This window comes from Bombus pascuorum, chromosome 1 (genome assembly GCF_905332965.1).
Source record: "Bombus pascuorum chromosome 1, iyBomPasc1.1, whole genome shotgun sequence".
In the NCBI taxonomy this organism is placed as follows: Eukaryota; Metazoa; Arthropoda; class Insecta; order Hymenoptera; family Apidae; genus Bombus; species Bombus pascuorum.
The window spans coordinates 1,323,780-1,343,939 of NC_083488.1; the positions used below are offsets into that span (position 1 = coordinate 1,323,780).

Below are 20,160 nucleotides of genomic sequence, written 5' to 3' on the forward strand. Positions count from 1 at the left end.
TAAATTAATTGTCAAAGAATTTATTGTAATAAATATTAAATTTTCTCTAACGAAGCTGATAAGTCAAGTTGTAGATAAATTCAATAACGAAACAAGTAGCTGTTTGGCCACGGCTTCGGTATTTCTTTTTATGATAATTTATGTTTGTTATCATTTAGAAGTTGTATTTCGAGAAACGCTCAAACGAGTGTTTATTTATTTCTAATGAGAAGTTTGTTTGCCAAATCTTAAATACACAGCTTCAGTGGATACACACAGAGATACGCTTATCTTTTGCAAGAACACCTTATTACCCCTTCATCGTCCCTGTGAGGGTTGAATTTCGAAAAACGCTGAAACACGTGTTTGTTTGCTTCTAACGAAAAGTTCATATCCCGAATTTCACGTCCCCAACTGTAGTAACTCTTTGGATACGAGCCACGTGGTTATTCCTTAAGAAAAATTCATCCCCGTATCACCACTTTGGAATCGAATTAATTTTCAAAATTCCCTTTCATGACAGAAGTGGGCTGTCCAAATTTCACGTTCCCAACTTTAGTAACTCTTTGGATACGAGCCACGTGGTTATTCTTTAAGAAAAGTTCATCTCCGTATTACCACTTTGGAATCGAATTAATTTTCAAAATTCCCTTTCATGACAGAAGTGGGCTGTCCAAATTTCGCGTTCCTAACTTTAGTAACTCTTGGGATACGAGCCACGTGGTTATTCTTTAAGAAAAGTTCATCCCCGTATTACCACTTTAGAATCCGATTAATTTTCAAAATTCCCTTTCATGACAGAAGTGGGCTGTCCAAATTTCACGTTCCCAACTTTAGTAACTCTTTGGATACGAGCCACGTGGTTATCTTTTAAGAAAAATTCATCCCCGTATCACCATTTTGGAATCGAATTAATTTTCAAAATTTCCGTTCATGACAGAAGTGGGCTGTCCAAATTTCGCGTTCCCAACTTTAGTAACTTTTCGGATACGAGCCACGTGGTTATTCTTTAAGAAAAATTCATCCCCGTATTACCACTTTAGAATCCGATTAATTTTCAAAATTCCCTTTCATGACAGAAGTGGGCTGTCCAAATTTCGCGTTCCCAACTTTAGTAACTCTTTGGATACGAGTCACGTGGTTATTCTTTAAGAAAAGTTCATCTCCGTATCACCACTTTGGAATCGAATTAATTTTCAAAATGCCCTTTCATGACAGAAGTGGGCTGTCCAAATTTCACGTTCCCAACTTTAGTAACTCTTTGGATACGAGCCACGTGGTTATTCTTTAACAAAAGTTCATCCTCGTATCACCACTTTGGAATCGAATTAATTTTCAAAATTCCCTTTCATGACAGAAGTGGACTGTCCAAATTTCACGTTTTTAGGCACAGCGGTTTGGGCTGAACGTTGACGAGTGTATCAGTCACTTTTGTATTTTATGCATACGTACGTATAAATAATCAGTATTTCTGATCGTAGAAAAAGAAAACATCGTTGAAAACAAGAAACGAATACCATTTCGTATTAGAAACTAAGAAGAATGAAAGGTATTTTCGTCAATTTGAAAAGTGTTTCGACAATCGCGTAAAGTCGAATAAATCGGTATCGAACAAATTCTCCATATATCTATCTAACGATCCATAAATTTTCCACTACAAAAATTCGATTCTCGATAGAAAATTCGTGATAACTTATCAGAATAGATCCAAGATCGTTCAATTTGCCAATAATATAAAATCATAATTCATTCGAGTAGCGTTAAACGCCACACACAGTTCGGTGAGTAATTAAATGACTAACGTGGGATACTTACGTTTCAGTTTAATTACTCGTTTCGGAACCGCTACCACCTCCGTGTCATTTTCATTTATACTTTGACACGATTGGGATCGAGCCAGACGCCTACGTGTCTGCGAAAACCTAGTGTCTTTATAAACTAAATGATAACTCAAGCGCTGATGCTATTTTTACGTATTAAGATTAACGCACATGGCAGGGACGTTAAACTTTGATCGTCGATGTGCCCATTTGCGAATAAACTTTCTTCGTTGGATCAGAAATCTGCCAAATAGTACAGCGGAGAGGAAAGAAATTTAGAAAATGAAAATCAACGTAAACTTGCCGATAGAAAAACGTCTCGCAAGACGTTTCCGTTGTTCCATTGATCAAGCTTTAATAACCGGACCGACCCTCGTGAATCCAATCCAATTCTATTTTCCGCTCGATTCGAGCGGCCAAGTCGATTAACAGAATTCGATATCGGTCACAGAAGCCTCCGGTTGACACGAACACAGAAACCGCGACGACACGCGCGTTACCAAAGGTAACATAATATGTAAGTACACGGTGTCGCAATGCCGGTGGCGAGTTCGAGCGACCCGAAATAACCGCGAAGCCCGTTTTGACCTCTTCTGCTCCTAATTTCGTGATGTGCGATTAATAGGCCGATGCTAACCGGCAAAATTACAATTGCGCGAGCTTACGTTCAAGACGATTTCTCGTAACTTTAATTACAGTCGGGTCGAGCAGACACACACCGAAGAGCTGGAGAGTGGCCTGCCAAAATAAAGATAGTTGAAACGTTGCTTCTGGCCTAAATGTGTCATCTATAAATACGCGAGCTCTACGTCCGGCCGACAGAGCCGAGGTTCACAGTCGATATCGTGCTTGTACCGATACCTAAATCGCTCAGATTTACCGATCGATTCCTGGAAACCTGGAATCATGACGCGGCATATGACGCGGATGCTATATGATGGTTTGCCCGGAGAGAGGTTTTAATGGATGCGCAACTTTGCCGATATTTCTTTAACGTACTCGGGCGTTGCTGAATTTCTGTCTCGAATCGATCCCTCCGGGGGCAAGTGGAACAACGATTGGAAAAATTTACGATCTCGAAACGGGATAGCCTTCGAAGAAGTAGGTTTAATAGACACGGGTTGGTGTTGTTAGCTTCTGTTTCGATCGATCGATGGTAAAGTGGGGCTTGGTAGAGTCAAAGATTATTTTTTTAGTTGGTGATCTAACGATCAACCTTCTTTTTTTATTTGATGTTTTCTTTAGAAAAGAATCGACAGACACGTTTACGTTTGTACGGGGAATTGAGTTTAGATGCGGGTTAACGGAAGAGAATGAAAAAATAAAGATCGAGTTGTCAACTTGGTATATTGGATAGCGTGGACGACAATTCCTTAATTTCTAATTTTCTTTTTTTTCTTCGATTAAAGACTCTTTTCCTCTTGCTTGGTATGCTCGTTTCACGCGAAGTGTAAATGATACGCTTTGTTGAATTTAAAAATCGAGGTTAAAAGGAAAGCGAGTTTATCGAATACGTGATTATCGATTATTCGGAAGATTTCAACCTTGTTTAGCTAAAAGATAAGATGCAATAGAGTGGCTGAAATTGGCCTTCGTTGTTTCCAGAGGTATTTACGTACGATCTAAAAAAGGTACTTCGATCGAAACGAAATTCGATCGGTCTATTTTATTTTTACGAATCGATATATAAAATATCGTCCACTATCTACATATTAAGAACCAAAATTAAATAATGCTATTATTAAATGATTAAAATAGCACACACTGTCTTGTTCCTTTTCTAAGTTACGCTTCTTCCTAAAAACATATGTGAAGATAGTAATTTCTACTCACGAGGGTAGAGCACGTGAAGAGAGAGCACGTGACGTTCAACGTTGCACAGGAACTGCGTTGAGGGCATTTGAACTTGAGTGGAAACAGGACTCGTACTTCTAACTATAGGAGGAAATGCACGTTAGGGTTAAGATATGACGGCTTCCTGTGATCAATCTAACGTATGAACATGAAATAGGATCTGCTTCCTGTTTGGAATCCTGCTTATACGTGTTACGTATTCTTTTTCGGTACATAAAAGCAGCGATCGTTTTACAAAAGTATATACACAGAGATGTTCAGAAGCTTGTCGCAGTTAACGTAGAAAAACTTCACGATCTCGGCATTGTTTACCCGTTGGATATACCACAAATCCGTGCAAACACGCAGAATCCTGACGATATCTTTGCCCAAAAAATGTTTGTCTTTAACATTCTAAAATATACAGATTATGAAAGTCATTTTCGCTATTGTCGAATTAATCTTTTCCATCTTAAGCTTTTCCATCGTGCTCGATGGTAGCTTCGTATTGTAAATTAACAAGGAATTTTTCCACAGCTGTCGATTCGTTGTTCCATGCAGCTGCGGCTCGGGGAATCCTTGAAAAGGTTGCCTATACGTATCATAAGCTATACGCGATACGATATATGCTCGAGATATAATTTTAACTGTAGGTTATTGCGATGTAAACTTTGGCGCTGCTTTGCCATTTTATCTCAGTTAGCGTTTCTACGTCCATCGCGAGAAGACCTACGAAATATCATCGGAGAACGCTCGATGGTCTTTGTTCGTTTAATTTTGCGTTTAGTTTGGCTCTAGAATAGCCAGTAAGATGTGATGTTTCACGGAAGATTTTACGTGGCATGGGATGTGGTAGGTCGCGTGTTGACGCCCCGACCACCCTTGACAACATCCAGGACAGGCCAATCCAAGTTCACGTTATGTTCGGTAAAAATCACTTCGCATGTTACTTGCATCTGTTTAGTATCGTTTTTACGTAATCGTTAGACTGCGAATATTAACAAGATTCGTATTCTTACGAACTTTGCGAGGAGATTCGTTTCCACTACTAAATACACGCGTGTTATAGCAGCAGCATTCTTTGTTTTGTTCAGTCCAGTTCGCTTAGTTCAGTTCTAAATTTCTCATAAATGTGATTGTATGCATTTATAAGCTTGTAATTTTTACGCACAAAGTTTCACAATAATAATTACAATTACATGGTATTACATGGTTTGAGAATGTCGGTAAACTGCTCCTGTTGATAAATTGCTATACCACCGTATATGGCGTGTATGACGATTCCAACGAGAAATATTATTCTCTGAGCTAAATTTTGTTTCTTCCTAAATTATGGATTTTTAACGTGTTGACGTCTTTGTTGCTATGTATATCGTCAGGGATAAAATTGCAATAATTGTGTGTGTGATTTTCTTGTATATAGACGAAATTAAATTACGTGTTTAACGTGATCCTGTTTTTTCAATTGTTTTTTTCACGTTTGATTGAATTTAACGACTTACGAATGTTACTTCGTAGTTAAATGTAATATATATCGTGTTCTAAGAAAGTGACGATAGGTCGAATTGATTGCGTGAATCATTTGGAGGTCGATCGGTCCGACATGTTTGACATTTTTTCAAATAGGTTAAACTTTTCAGCGAAAAATGGAAAAATCACTTTGTTACGATATATGGATAATAATTTGTTAAAACGACGTGCTATTTTTTCGTAATAGACGTGCCATTTTTCAACGAGCAAACGTACCAAAGGAAAGAAAAATTTTATATTGAATTACGTAACACAGCGCGTTGCTCCGTCGATAACGTGACTGCTATTTTTAAAATTATCTATGCTTTTCTTAAAAAGAATTATTCTTACGTTTCGATTGCTTCGAATTGTCCAACATACATATACATATACATATATATGGTCATAAACTTTTATTTAAAATTTTTAAACAGAAAGTTTGCTTGCGATTGAAGTTTAGCTAATACTCTATCGTATATATTAGCAAATAAATCGTTGGATGTTCATTGCCAAATGTTCTATTATTATCCTTTATTCTCCTAGTCCAAAGAAACGTAAACCTATTTACCGATATCGAGTTACTTCTTCGTTTATCGACAACTCGGATATTGTTCGTTGTCATAAGTGAACGTAATCTTTATGCGATCGTAGAAATTCACCATTTTAAACGATATTGTTTACATCTCGCTCGACCTTGAATAATTTCATCCTATCGAGAGAAAAATAAAGTCAACGGGCCTTTCAGAATGCGCTGAATGCCGGACCCTCTTTGCGCTGAATCGTGTCGCACAAAGAAAGATCGCTAACTACCGAGCTTAATAGACCGTATTAAAGCACAAATGGCAGCGTGAATTTGAGCGCTGGTTGGTTGCTTCGTTACCAGCACCTATCGTCCAGATGCGTTATTTTCATTCGTCTTTCCTTTATGTTTCAATGATTTTCATTTCACGGCTCGGTGCTGCCAATGGCATCGTATGTGGTCACGTACCATCGGAATGCTTTCGAATTGTCTCGTTCTCCTTCGATCGACGTCGATGGAATTTTACCAGACTTGTCGAATATCTTCAACGAGGATTATCGAAATTTGATATCGTAAGCGTATACCGACCGTAGCTGTGTATTCGACTCGAACAGAGCGCGGTTTGTTGCGACGCTGTTTTGTCGGATTCGTTCGCAAGGTCGATACAAATTTTCGCGAGTCGTTGAACCGCGCGACAAGCGCAGCGCACCTCGCGACTCTTTGTTGCAATTACCTATCGTCCAACCTAACCCCAACCTAACCCCAATTTTCGCCGACAACTGGCAACGAGAGAGAAGAAAAGAGGGAGGAGACGGCCAAGAACAGGGCCGATGAACGCGATGAGTTGAAACAAAGGAAAAGGAGGACCAGAGTCTTGTAAAAATCTGCGTCGAACGAGCATCGAGGACGACGTTTGCGAAGATCGGCTGAAAGGCTTAATGGCGGTTGGTGACGCGTGAAGAAGATTTAAAAGAGAAGAAGACCGCGGCGCTCGTTTAGCGTCGCGAAATTGGCATCAGTCACGTAGCTCGAATAAATTCGAGAATAGGATCGATTCAACGTTCAATCATTGCAACAAGCGCACCTGGAGAAAAACGAGCGATTTGTAGCAATCCTGTGTGCAATAGCGTGCATTAGTCACGGACGTCGTTCGTGCTGTGCGTCGTTCGTGCGTCGGTCGTGTCCTTAAAAGGAATCTAATCACGGCGGGCTTATCTTTGGTTTCGTGTCCGAGAAGTTCTGTTTGCATTACTAGAAACTTTGTGCGTATGCGCAACTTGTTCCTTTAGCCCGTGTTTTCTATTCTTCTTCTTTTTATTAACCAAGGGGAATTCGAACGCGTTAACGTATTTGAAGTTGAGCTTCTCTTTTAGGCTTAACCCTTCATCTGCATGGGTAGTTTCCTATCAATAATTTCGAGTAATTTTTCATTGTGTTCATCGTTCTGTTTAAATTTTTGCTTCGCTCGAAACGATTACGGTGATACGTGTTGGAGTTGTTGGAAATTTGCAGGAGTTTTGAAAAAAATCTTTGGGGATTTTTTAAGATACAAAAACTTAAGAAAAGCTGCATAGGCATAAAAAATAAAAATCGTTAAAAATAAGGTTGTTAAGAAGTTTTAAGCATTTATTATTATTTGAAATAACGACAAACACAAATATTTGAAATAATGAATCATCTTCGGCTACATCTTTATTCTATATTTACATTAGAATTAACAGAGTAAATACAACAGTAAAATAAGAATCGTAATGAAGAGCAGCAAAAATACTTTTGTTTTGTATTAAGATCAAACAATTTCCTATTTTAGTAAACTCCTTTGGGGAAGACAAATAATTCGCATTTTAATATCGATTTGGATTTCAAGTATTGGTTTTACATGCACTTAAACTGCAATTAGAAAATATATCTTACGCCTTGCAGCGTTTGCTCACAGAATTCTTTCAATTTGAAATATCTTCGAATAATGAGAGTATTAACTTGTCTTTATGCGCTGCTTCGAGGAAATACTTACACAAAGACAACGCAAATTTTACAACATGAATAATCGAAAAAAACTTATAGCTGCTTTAAAATTCTAAATAAACGTATCTTCGATCCAAGTCTTTGAAAACTATTAAATCGCGTCTTATTGCTTCCACAGAGCAATCTGGAACAACGCGTTCGTGCCTAACTTCACGTAGATAGATCGTCTTTTATCTATGATCCTGCAATTCGAATAGCTTCAATAGCAAGTCAGGGGGATACGGGTTAGGGTGCCACGAACTATCACAAAGTAAACACAAACCACAAAATTTGGGTACAAATGTCCAGCACGTAACCGTTAAAGATAACGTAACCGGATCGATGCGATCGTCTTTCTCGTTTCTGTGACCGGATTCGTCGATGAATCATTAATAGGCGACGAAAAAGACAAAAATCTTACCTGTCGGACATTGGGAATTGATGAAAATTGTCATCGTCAGAAATGGCTTAAAGACAGCTCCTTCGCTAACGAAATACCCTACGGTATTGGGTTAACGATCGCCCTATTAATTATGGAAAGTAAGAATTTTTATACCGACGATCGTTTAATTTTTCCGTAAGAAATTTTAAACAAAAGCAATAATTTTAAATAATTCTGATAACGATTTTAGTTTAAAAAAGATTTTAGTTTAGTTTAAAAAAGAAAAATTAATACAAGTGCGAGTTTACATGCCAATCGAACGTCTTGTATCGTCCATCCTATTTATTTACATATTGTTTCTTTCGTTTAATTCGTGTGTATTTTAGGATTAATTGAATCGCAAGGAGAGATAATAATCCATAGTCTTCGATAACTTTAATTTGTCGACGATTTTGCTTATTTCATTTAACAATGTAAAATTGAAAACGATCAACGTAAATTATTTTCCCCTTTTATTATTTTCAGAAATGGAATCGCTTCTACATTTTTCTTTCTCGTATTACTTACATTGTATGTTCTGTGCGTGACTTATCAGATCAATTGAATCGTAAATGACCATCATCTTTGATATTATGCTCGTACAGAATATCGTAGACAATCTACATAGCTTTAATTAAGCAAATCAACCAGCCAGAAATTGAATTGAACCGATTTGTAATACGGTTGAACGACGAGTCTTCTTTATCTCTTCCTATATCCAATGCTTCTAGCAATTTATATTGTAATTGTGACTCATGAATAATTTATTCAAAATTATTATATCAAAATAGTTCAAACAATTTATTCCTCGTTATTTTATGATTTTATTGTAATATTATTTATTTATTTTTATTTAGTCCGTGCCTTCCGGCTTTGGACGAGATTTCGGTTTTACATCTCGTTTACATATCACGCTTTTTACATTCTCTCAGTCTTATGGTGTTATCATCTTAATGTCTCCTCTCTTATATCTATCTAAACTCTTTTCTTATCCATTCTGTTATGTTGCACTCCGTTGCATAATCTATCTCTAAAACTATGGCAACTTTTCAACTTTTGCCTCCTTGCTGTGCTTCCTTATTGTCGTTCCTCCCCGTCTTTTATCGTCCTTCTCTTCTCCATTATTGTTTTCAATTCCATTAGTCCTTCTCCAGTCTCGTTTAGTATCTTTTCTGTGTCCTTTGGTGCTCCCGTTATTTCGCATTCTTCTATTACGTGTCTCGGGTCTTCTTCTTTCCTTTTACATAGCCTGCATCTTTTTTCTCCCTCTTCTTTCCAATTATTGCAATATTATATACTGATATCGGTTCAAACGTTAGACCTCACAATAATTCGTGGATGAATTTACGATTAGTAATAGCATAATGTTTTAATAAATATATCACGTAAAATATATGATATAATAATTATGTAAATAAATTATAAATAATTAATAATAATAAATTATAAAAATATAAAAAATAAATAAATTGTATAATTTATTTATTTATGTATTATAATATATGTAATATATAATAATTATATAAATAAATTATTATATAATTATATAATAATTTATATAATAATCCGCGAATTCCGGGAATTCATATAATTATATAATTATATAATTATTATATATTATATTATAATATATAAATGTTATTAATATAAATAAATTATACAATACAATAATTTTGATAAATATGTCACATAAATATAATAATACGTGTATTACGAGGCTAAGTAAAGCTGGTAGTTCTTTTTATAATATCTCAGAGGTGTGGGAAAAACGCTTTTCGCGGGTGAAAAAGTTAAAGGATGTATTTGATTTTCTGTTTTAGGCACAAATGCGAGATCGCCTGGGAAGACGTCACCAACGGGAGTGATTGGAAGCAGAGATGGAGCAGGAATTGGTAGGACGATGAAAGAATACGAAGATCAATTAGAAGCTCTGAAAAAGGAAAACTTCAACCTTAAATTACGGATTTATTTTCTCGAGGAGCGGATGGGAATTACATCAGCGGATGAAAATGCGATAAAAAAGAATATCGAATTAAAGGTTTCTACGTATTCCATTTTACCTTCTATCAAATCATTGCGATACTTTGTAGCTTATTCGCAATTTCTCTCTTTTCTTTTTTAATTAAAATTTCAATCGTTTGATCTAAAAAGCACGTACGTATTCCGCGAATTCAAATTCTCTTTACGTTCGTTTAGGTTCTGACTGGAAATATCAATATTTTAATTTGAAACTGTAATTCGCTTTATTATTGCTGAAAATTCGAATATAGAGGATTCTACGGATAAAATCAGAAATATGTATCTCTATTTTTTAGCAACTTTTCTAGATATATTTTATTTATGAGATTTCATTGTTTTATTCTACCGTTAGGTTGAAATCGAATCATTGAGGAAAGAGTTGGTGGAGAAGCAGGAACTTCTCAGCCAGGCGGCCAAGGCGTTCGAATTGATCGAAGAACAAAAAGAAGCTTCTTCGCGGAATCAAGCTCAGTACCAGAAGTCGCTTGAAAATGAACGAGAAAAGATCAGAAGACTGGAGAAGGGTACGTAATAAAATTTATCACTTCTTTATCATAATTAAACAAAATTCTGCATATTTTCTTTGTCAGTGAAGAATCGGTAAAAAGAATTTATACCTGGATTCCAATGGTTTTATGATTGATACCTCCTACCAAATTTATGTATGTAATTCTTCTAGCAACATTTATGTCAGTTATGCATACGTATCTATTATTTATGTATTTATATATTTTGGGGATTTTGCAGTTTCCTTGGATTAAATTAAAAAAGGTTTAAATTTTATCATAAATTAGTTTATTACGTAAAAAGAAAACTATATTTTTTGATTATGAAGCTAATTTTTTTTTTACTAACAACTTCATAAATTGTGCTTAATTATTTTCAATTACCAAACAAAAATTGCCTACTAACAGCTACTAAACCTACTTGCTACTATGCGCGTTCATCGATATCGAATCTTTTTGCTATGAAAATATTAATATGTAATCGCTAGATTGTGGATGTTGTGGGTGTTCATGCATTTACAAATAACTTAAATATGCAAATAATTTACGGCTCATCCGCAAACACATGCAAAATATCCAATATAAAGTACCTTGTTGTAGTATTTAAAGCGCGAAATAAATCTTTATTGCCTGTTGGGATTCGTTTTCATTCGTTTTAATACTATTTAATATCGGCAGTCTAATAACCATGATTTATTAATGCTGCGGTGTAATTTCGTAATATTCAAGATCGTATATAATTCAACGGGTTACTTCTTACGATGTAGCTTGTAAAAAGCTCTTTGTAGGAGAAAGTATCGGAATGTTTCGATAGGTTGTGCTTCATTTGCATAATTACTCGTTGCTTCGGTAAATCCTCTTCTTTATACCCTTTGCTTTCCACGAACTTCACTTACGCTTGATACGATGAAAATTTTATGTTGCTGTCTGTTGCGATAGAATTAGCGGAATATGAAGAAAAGAAAGCAGATGCATCTATCTTCTATAAGGAAGCTTTCGGCATAACGCCAGAAAAGGCATTGGAGAACGAGGAGAAATTATGTCAAATGGAAGAACTCGTTGCATCTCTAGAAGCCGAGGTAAGATAACACAAGAGATAACACGTAAAAGAAATGATTTTTATAGAGAAACTAAAATTCATTTTACTTGATCCTCTATAACTAGAATAACTTTATTATGAGAAAAACACTCCCAATCGATTAGAATCTTTTTATTCCCATTTGGAACTTAGGGAATAATAATTACTGTAAATAGATTGATTAACGTCGGCAGAAATGGTATACCGGTGAAATACGGTATTGCATACGATTATGTAACTTCTAAGTATTATACAGAGGGTTGATCTTTAATTCTGACAGTCAGTAAAATATGAGATAGATTATCTAAATTACGTTAAATTAAACGTGTGTAAAAGAATTAAGCCCTGATACTTAATTTTCATTTATCCTGTCTCTTTAAATTCTTTTTTAATCTTTTTCGAACATCGAAGAAGATATATGTTTCTTTCGAGTAAATCCTTCGAGGGAAATTAAATTATTCCCGACTCGATTTTACAAAGTTGATCCCCAAAGAACGTTGTTATTCATGGCAATTGATAAGCAAATACTCGTCTGCCCTACTTCTTTTCCTTTTTCCACGTATCTACACCATTTCAACGCTATCTTTGTTCACTTCCTTCAGCCACGAAAAGAATGCGAGCTTGATAAGCGAGTTATCGTCGCTCTGCAAAAAGAAGAAAAAATTAATCAGTACGATTTTGTCCGTGGATGAGTATGCGTCGTTAACATTGTTCACCGACTAAATCTTGCAATTGCTTTCTATACATACGTTTGCTTATTAACAGATAATAACTACACGATCAACAAAAATTTCGCGTACGTGAAAAGTGTGAGCTAATGTTTCTCTTCTTTTCTTTTATTATTCTTAATATTTAACTATGGAAAATACAAATTTCTACGTTACATATAAATAGCTAGGACATTTGAAACAGTAAAATTGTAAAAATTGTATACGGAGGATGTGGTTCTTATAAAAAGGAAATATCTTTCTTAAGAATTCAAATTCATCGCAACTTTTTGAAGCAATCACCTGTTTTTCTTAAAAAAAATTGTTAAAAATCTTTCCTTTCGACGTTAACGTTTCTCTTCTTTTCTTTTATTATTCTTAATATTTGACTATGGAAAATACAACTTTCTACATATAAATAGCTAGGACATTTGAAATAGTAAAATTGTAAAAATTGTATACGGAGGATGTGGTTTTTATAAAAAGGAAATATCTTTCTTAAGAATTCAATTTCATCTCAACTTTTTGAAGTAAAATCAGTTGTTTCTTAAAAAAAATTGTCAAAAATCTTTCCTTTCGACGCTAACGTTTCTCTTCTTTTCTTTTATTATTCTTAATATTCGACTATGGAAAATACAAATTTCTACGTTACATATAAATAGCTAGGACATTTGAAACAGTAAAATAGTAAAAATTGTATACGGAGGATGTGGTTCTTATAAAAAGGAAATATCTTTCTTAAGAATTCAAATTCATCGCAACTTTTTGAAGTAAAATCAGCTGTTTCTTAAAAAAAAATTGTTAAAAATCTTTCCTTTCGACGCTAACGTTTCTCTTCTTTTCTTTTATTATTCTTCATATTCGACTATGGAAGATACAACTTTCTACGTTACATATAAATAGCTAGGACATTTGAAATAGTAAAATTGTAAAAATTGTATACGGAGGATGTGGTTTTTATAAAAAGGAAATATCTTTCTTAAGAATTCAAATTCATTGCAACTTTTGAAGTAATCAGCGCTTAAAAAAAATTGTTAAAAATCTTTCCTTTCGACGCTAACGTTTCTCTTCTTTTCTTTTATTATTCTTAATATTCGACTATGGAAGATACAACTTTCTACGTTACATATAAATAGCTAAGACATTTGAAATAGTAAAATAGTAAAAATTGTATACGGAGGATGTGGTTCTTATAAAAAAAAATATCTTTCTTAAGAATTTAAATTCATTGCAATTTTTTGACGTAAAATCAGCTGTTTCTTAAAAACAAATTGTTAAAAATCTTTCCTTTCGACGCTAACGTTTAATTTAAACTATTTGCTTCTCCTGTGCTTTGTAGCCTTAAAAATGAAACCGGCGGCTTAAGACTTTTACACATATACGTACTTGCCATTTATTAATTTTTATCCATAACGAGAGCGATTTAAATTAAAGATATGATAGCAATCACTAACAAAATGGCTAAACTGAATGCAAAATTACCATTTTACTTTTCTAGCTATATATACAATATACATACGACAAAAGTACTTTTTTTCAGTTATACCGTTTCACGTAGAACACGAACGATTTTAACGTGAATCTATTCGCAAATGAACGTAGGTGAAACAGGTGACGAACAGCTTGGACGAAGAACGCGTGTGGGCGCAAGAACTCGAGGGTGAACGGGATGAGTTTAGAGAACGTTTAGAGGCTGAGACGCGATTGAGAGAAAATTTGGATGCGGAGAGGTTGCAAGATATCGAGTCGCTGCGGGAGAAAATAAAAGAACTGGAGGAACAGCAGCTAAAAAGGGACACTGTCGTTCAGCAGTGTAAAACCGAGCTACTCGAGAAAGAAAGAATCATTAAAGAAAAAAATGCACAGCTGGAAGAGAGGTGTCGGGTATACGAGGAGCTGAATGCCGTTTCAGAAAAAAGGAAGAAGCAAGTCGATCAATTAAGGACGTCTATAAAAGCCAGGGACGAGGCCCTCACAGATCTCAATAACAAACATCGTGCCCTGCTCTCTCAGGTGATTATCAGATTTGAATTTCATTTATATCTATTCCAGGAAGTCTCCTGGTTATCGTTTCACTACTGATAAGATCCTTAAAGAGTTACCTTAAAAGAAAAGCTATCATCTACATGATCATCCTCTTTAACGCAATCATCCGCACGACGCATGTCTCTAATCGATGAAAGCTTGCAGAAATCATTGCGATACTCATCATTCTCACATCGGCAAACCTACATCATATCGCTTTATATATAAGTCTATCGCCCATGCGTATACTATTCGAGAAATGACTTTTAAAAGAACCGAAACTTGTAACGAGCAGAGAAAAACTTGTCCTCGATCACACTGGTTCGATTTCAGAAACAATCGCTCGACAGTTGAATCGAAATCGGTAGAGTCTGTAACGCAATCCTACGCTTACTAGAGAAGAAGAAATACCGTCTTCCTAGACGTACAACGAGCTTTCGATAAAGTTTCACGTGTCCGTCTACTTTACAACATTAAAATGAATCTATCTCGGTACTTTTTATTCTTGAAATCACGTTTAAACAATAGACGGTTGCACGTACGCCACCAACATGACCCATCGAAATTATGTTCCATCTCGTTACATGGAACGTCTCGAGGTAACGTGCTGAGACTAGCACTGTGCGCGCTGTACACCGCGGATTTATCTATATATAAAGAGATATCACGGTAGTTACGTTCTAGCGCTTAATCAAAATGCCAAAGAAGGCTGAAAAATGCTTCAGAAAGGCATTAGAGACGTACAAATATCGCTGGATACCTGACGAATAAAAGTCAGTGAAAGAAAATCTGTGTATACTACTTTTACCGCGAGGAAAAGGAACTGTCCTGGTGACAAGTTGTATGGTCAAGTTTTACCATCTGTAAAGATAAAGCGAAGTAGCTTGGAATGCATTTGCAGACAAGACTGACACGGGCAAAGCATATAAGAACCAAGAGGAAAGGATTGGATCTGAAACTAGGTAAAATGTACTGGTTTATTGGTAGGAGAACTCAACTGTCATTCTACGATAAATTAAGTATCTGTAAAGATATCCTGAAGCCAGTGTCGACTCGTGGAATACAAATTACGAAGGACTGCCAGTAATTGATATTTTACATTGACTTCGACCCAAGTACTCGGTCAATGCTTGACGCTCCCTGGTACGTCGCAAACGCGACCATTCGCAAAGACTTAGAATTACCGACAACCGAAGAAGAAATCCAGCGTTAACTATGAAGAAAGAAAACATATTGTGAAACGCGTGGTCCTTTAGGATTCTTTAGAATTAAAAACTGAAAAAAAAGGCGCTTGATGTTTACTTGATAAATAGTATTACTAGGTATAAAAGTTAAGACTAGGATTTCAGAAATTAGATTAAGGAATTTAAGAAATTAGATTTAAGGAATTAATTAAAGTAATATTGAATTTAAGGAAAATTATTTTTCTGATATAACGCATTAAGTTTGATTAATTAATTTCAATGAATTTATATTGCAGTTCGAGAACGGTTATATTAAAAGATCACCCCCGAGCAGTCCGTCGGCTATGAATTCAGTCGAAGATCCTTTGCAAGCAAGAATGGGACAAAAGATGACCTGTGTGCAAGGGACGACGAAGAGAGGAAACGCTAGTCTCGATTGGGAACCGAATCGAGAAAGGTCAACGAGAGTGAAGTCGCCAGTGCAAACTCTGAACGGAGAGGTCAGAGACATTAGAGATTTAATCAAGGTTCGCAGAAACTTCCCTTCTTGTCTCTTCTTTTTTCTTTTCTTGCTAAGAATCATCGAACCACTAACGATCCTACGAACATCGATCTTCAAGTAATATCGTTAATTTGCTTAAATCGAATATTTATCTCGTTTAGGAGCTGGAAGAAAAAGAGAAGGAACTGAAAGCTCAAGAAGAATCGAGAAAGCAGTTGGTACTGAAATTATGTAACACGCAGAAACACGCAGAAACAACGAGTTACAAACTGAAGAAATTAGAAGGTGAACACGAGAAAGCGATCAAGACGATTCAAGGTTTCATGGAGAGACAGCAACAATTGGAAAACACGAAGCTGAGGAAAGAACAGAAGATCATGGAGTTAGAAATAGAACTGAACAGGCTGCGGGAGTACGAGAATGCGAAGGCTGCGAGGGATGGACACGATCGATTCGTTCTGAGAGATTTCAGCACCGACACGACGGACGATCCAGAACGCGATGCCAGCAATCAGGTCGACATCATGATTTTTCGATTCTGCATGCTTGTCTCTACGTTTTTGAAGCATCATATCAAAAATTTAGGCTTTGGCCTTCTAAGGTTTGGTGGCATTGTCTCGAGGTTATTCTATATTATCGTAGCTGTTTAACGCTATTGTAAAGTACAAAAGTAATCAATTGTGAATCGAATTTGGATCTCGATGATCAGTCGGAACGGCTAACGGATGAACGGGCATTGTATGAAAGCTCGCTAACGTGGAGACAACGCTTGGAATTGTAACGCATTCCGCTTTTAACGAGGAAACCGGAATTAATCACGGAATGGTTTAGTATTATCAAACGTTTCTCTTTCTTTCAGAGATACTGAATTCACCTAATATCTTCTACTTCTACTTCTCCTTTTCTGCTTTATCGTCATCATCTCTCTCACTGCATGACACTTATCGCTTTGGGCCACTGCTCGTTACATTTCGATATCCTTACCGGTGCACCGAAAATTGCGACCACAAGTAGCTCTGCGCTATTCAACATGTACGCATATGAGATTTAAATATACAAATGCAGCGTTACTCGAGTCGACTTGTAGTCATTTTTTCAAGAATTTTCTTTTACATTCACGATACGAGTTTAAAGTTGGAATCCTCCGTTGAGAAGATTCCTTCTCGTTTTCTTACGCCTGTTTTACTTGATTCTTCATTTAATCGATTGAATTTATTTTACATTTCGTGTTCACTACGAGTTACATCTTTTTTTGTTCACTTTTTTTTAATCTTTTTTATTACAAAGTGATCCATTATTGGTTTTTTCTTTGTGCGTACGTTTTTTGCACGGATTTGTAGTGTTAACGCATGGCATGTACGAGAGATACGACCGATCAAATCGTGTCTTTAATTTACGTATGCGTATTAGCGTCGAAACACAAGCAAACGGAATATTTGTATTTTACGCTGTTATGTACGTTCGAAAAACGTTTATTTTTTAAATCGCACCGACGAAATTTAATAAATTTTTGTACAATTTTTTTTTTTATGTCGCTCTGGTCCTGCTAATTGATTATTCCGCGATATTACATTACTTTATCTCATTACTCGCACACTAACATACCTTTCCAAGCTAAATTAACTAATCGCATAATACAACTACTTCCTCAGATGTGAAATTGAACAAGAACTTTTTAAGAAATTTGCATACTTTTAACAAATCAGCAATCTGTTATCAAAGCTGTCAACAAATAAATTAATTACTCACTTTGCGTTTATCAATTGTCTAATTGGCGAACTTTAGTCGAATTTCTCTATATTAACCAATGGATCGGAACACGTTTACATATATTTTGAAGGATTTCGGTGTTTTCTCGATTCTACTTCGAATCCGATACATGGATGGAATCTAAATATAGTTTAATTAGGCTACGGCCCAAGGTTCCAGTTCCCCAAGGAGTTTCAAAGTCCAAATTTACCGTCAAGTTCATTCCCCTATTATTTTCTTCTTATAGGTGTACACCAAATATTTTCTGCTACGAAATTAGAGTTGCCAAGTGGTTCAAAATGATTCCAACGTATTGTAATTCGCGTCATTCAGATTCCAAGATACGATCGACTAAATCATCAATGATAACGAACGTCGAAGATAGAGAAATGACTTGTCGAGTGAAAGTACGTACCGTAAAGTGAATCACCTTTAAAAGCCACGAACTTAATTCGCGTGTCTCGAGCTATTTGTCTCGTTAGTCGACTTAATTGTTAAATCAAAGTACTTGACCTCGTTCCTCGAGTATTTCGACGTTGTTCGCATCAGAAATGAGAAAATTACATCTGAAACAAGACTACCGCTGGTGGCAACGACCGTTAACAGTGGGTAGCTTAATTCGGACCGATAGCAGCGTCCTACACACGAATTCCACGTTAAACGAGCGCAAGTTAGCGATCATAGCTGAACATGGAGTGAAAACGGCAGGCGGGTAGGCAACGTGATCGTATATCGGATTATCAAAGTAATTTTCGTAGAGCAAGTCCCGGCGAGGCGGTGTCTTCGAGATACCAAACCGAAGACGTGCCTTTCGTCTAATAATAGAGACAGTCCGCTCGCGAAGTCTGCGCGATCCGCTGCCGGCTCGCAGTCTTCGTACGAAAATTAGTCTCGAGTCTCGACCGTTTTCCAAGCACCGTGGTTTTTTCCACAACGAACGACGATAATTGAAAACGACTGTAATTGACTAAGAACGCGACACAATCGACATAATCGATCCAGGAGATTTGAGGAGACTCATTATTCTCTTTTGTTTTATACACGATCAAAACGACGAACGTTCGATCAGATTTTGAAAGTAAAACGAATTCGAAGAAGTGCGACTTTTTTTCTTTTGTCTAAACGAAGAAAACGACTTTAGATGGAAGTTGAGTCGAAGAACACGCGAGTTTATCCGTTTGCTATTCTTTTTGTTTCTTGCTTTTCCTCGTTTTGTTTGACGAATTGAAAAGAGAGAATTGAAAAGGAATCTCGTGATTTTCCGACGGAAAATCCATCGAAAAGTTTCGGAAACAATTGGGGAAGAAACGGCGCTTTCGTGCCTTTCCCTTTCCTCTGTCACGGATATTCGCCAGTGCTAGAAATAATTGTAGCATTTGCGTTGAGTATCTTTCAACGATTAATTCAACGTAATTGAATCGAACGGAAATCGAAAAAGAGAAAAGAAAAGAAAAGAAAGACGATAAAAATGTTCTCCTGTTTGTGCGCCTCGGTGAGAATGGAGGTAGGTGGATGTAACAAGTATCGTCTTTTGGGCAAATCCATAAAGTTTTCCTCTATTTTTCGATCATGCGTTTTGTATTTATCGTTAAAACGATTTAAGTTCTACGATACGTTAACGATGCCAATTGATCTTTTATTCTGTTAAATCAAAGCGGATCTGTACAAAATTCATCGCTTGTTGATAATTTACTTTTGATTTTAACGAATTAAGCGCAAAAATTGTTACAGTTAGTCGTAGTTAGCTTCGTTTAACAGTGAAATTTGAGTAACTTGTTACAGAAACTCGAGAACGTTTCGTGCAATCATCGTATGACTTTGTAAAACAATCGAGAAATTAACGCTATTTTTATATTACACTTTTGTTAGATGTTTCTAAGATGTTTATCTAGCCGATTACTATGAAATTATAAGTATCGTAACTATATTTTTGAAACTATATTTTACATAGAAATTTGTAACTACATTTTACATAGAAAAGAGGTTTCTTTTTACAAAATCAATTGACAGCGATTTCAATTAATTACGATATAATTAAATCTTACGCGACATAACAAATCCGTATACGCGAAGAGATCAATTTTAGAGAAGATAACTAACTCGTAGAAATTTTTCGTGAAAATTATTTCTTATATTTGATAATAGAATAAGGAACTCGTCTTCCCCAAATATATAAGTTTACAAATATATAAGTTAGAAAACTGCAAATCTTTTTTTTTATAAAATCTTTAATCTCAAAGCTTCAACTCTTATCCATACTTTCCTCTATAAAACACGAATTCAAAAACATCGAATTAATTATCT

The 20,160-nt window shown here is 35.8% G+C and overlaps 2 protein-coding genes across 4 annotated transcripts in view; one reads left to right on the top strand and one right to left on the bottom strand.

Moving 5' to 3' along the window:
- Positions 1-20,160, top strand: part of LOC132911169 (centrosomin) — a 44,513-nt gene that overhangs the window by 18,676 nt on the left and 5,677 nt on the right. For 2 of the 3 annotated variants that reach the window (XM_060967592.1, XM_060967584.1), the window contains exons 3-8: positions 9,907-10,124; positions 10,458-10,629; positions 11,551-11,690; positions 13,999-14,409; positions 15,902-16,132; positions 16,269-16,622. In XM_060967592.1, coding sequence (XP_060823575.1) covers positions 9,907-10,124; positions 10,458-10,629; positions 11,551-11,690; positions 13,999-14,409; positions 15,902-16,132; positions 16,269-16,622 — 1,526 coding nt within the window. Of the gene's footprint in view, positions 1-4,332; positions 4,560-9,906; positions 10,125-10,457; positions 10,630-11,550; positions 11,691-13,998; positions 14,410-15,901; positions 16,133-16,268; positions 16,623-20,160 lie in introns of those variants that run through there. The other variant, XM_060967601.1, reaches the window with a different exon arrangement.
- The window catches only part of LOC132911266 (LIM/homeobox protein Lhx3), a 78,630-nt gene continuing 70,556 nt past the window's right edge, over positions 12,087-20,160 (bottom strand). Inside the window, exon 9 of the mRNA XM_060967802.1 lies at positions 12,087-12,333. The gene's annotated coding sequence lies outside the window, so the exon portion shown is untranslated. The remainder of the gene's footprint in view (positions 12,334-20,160) is intronic.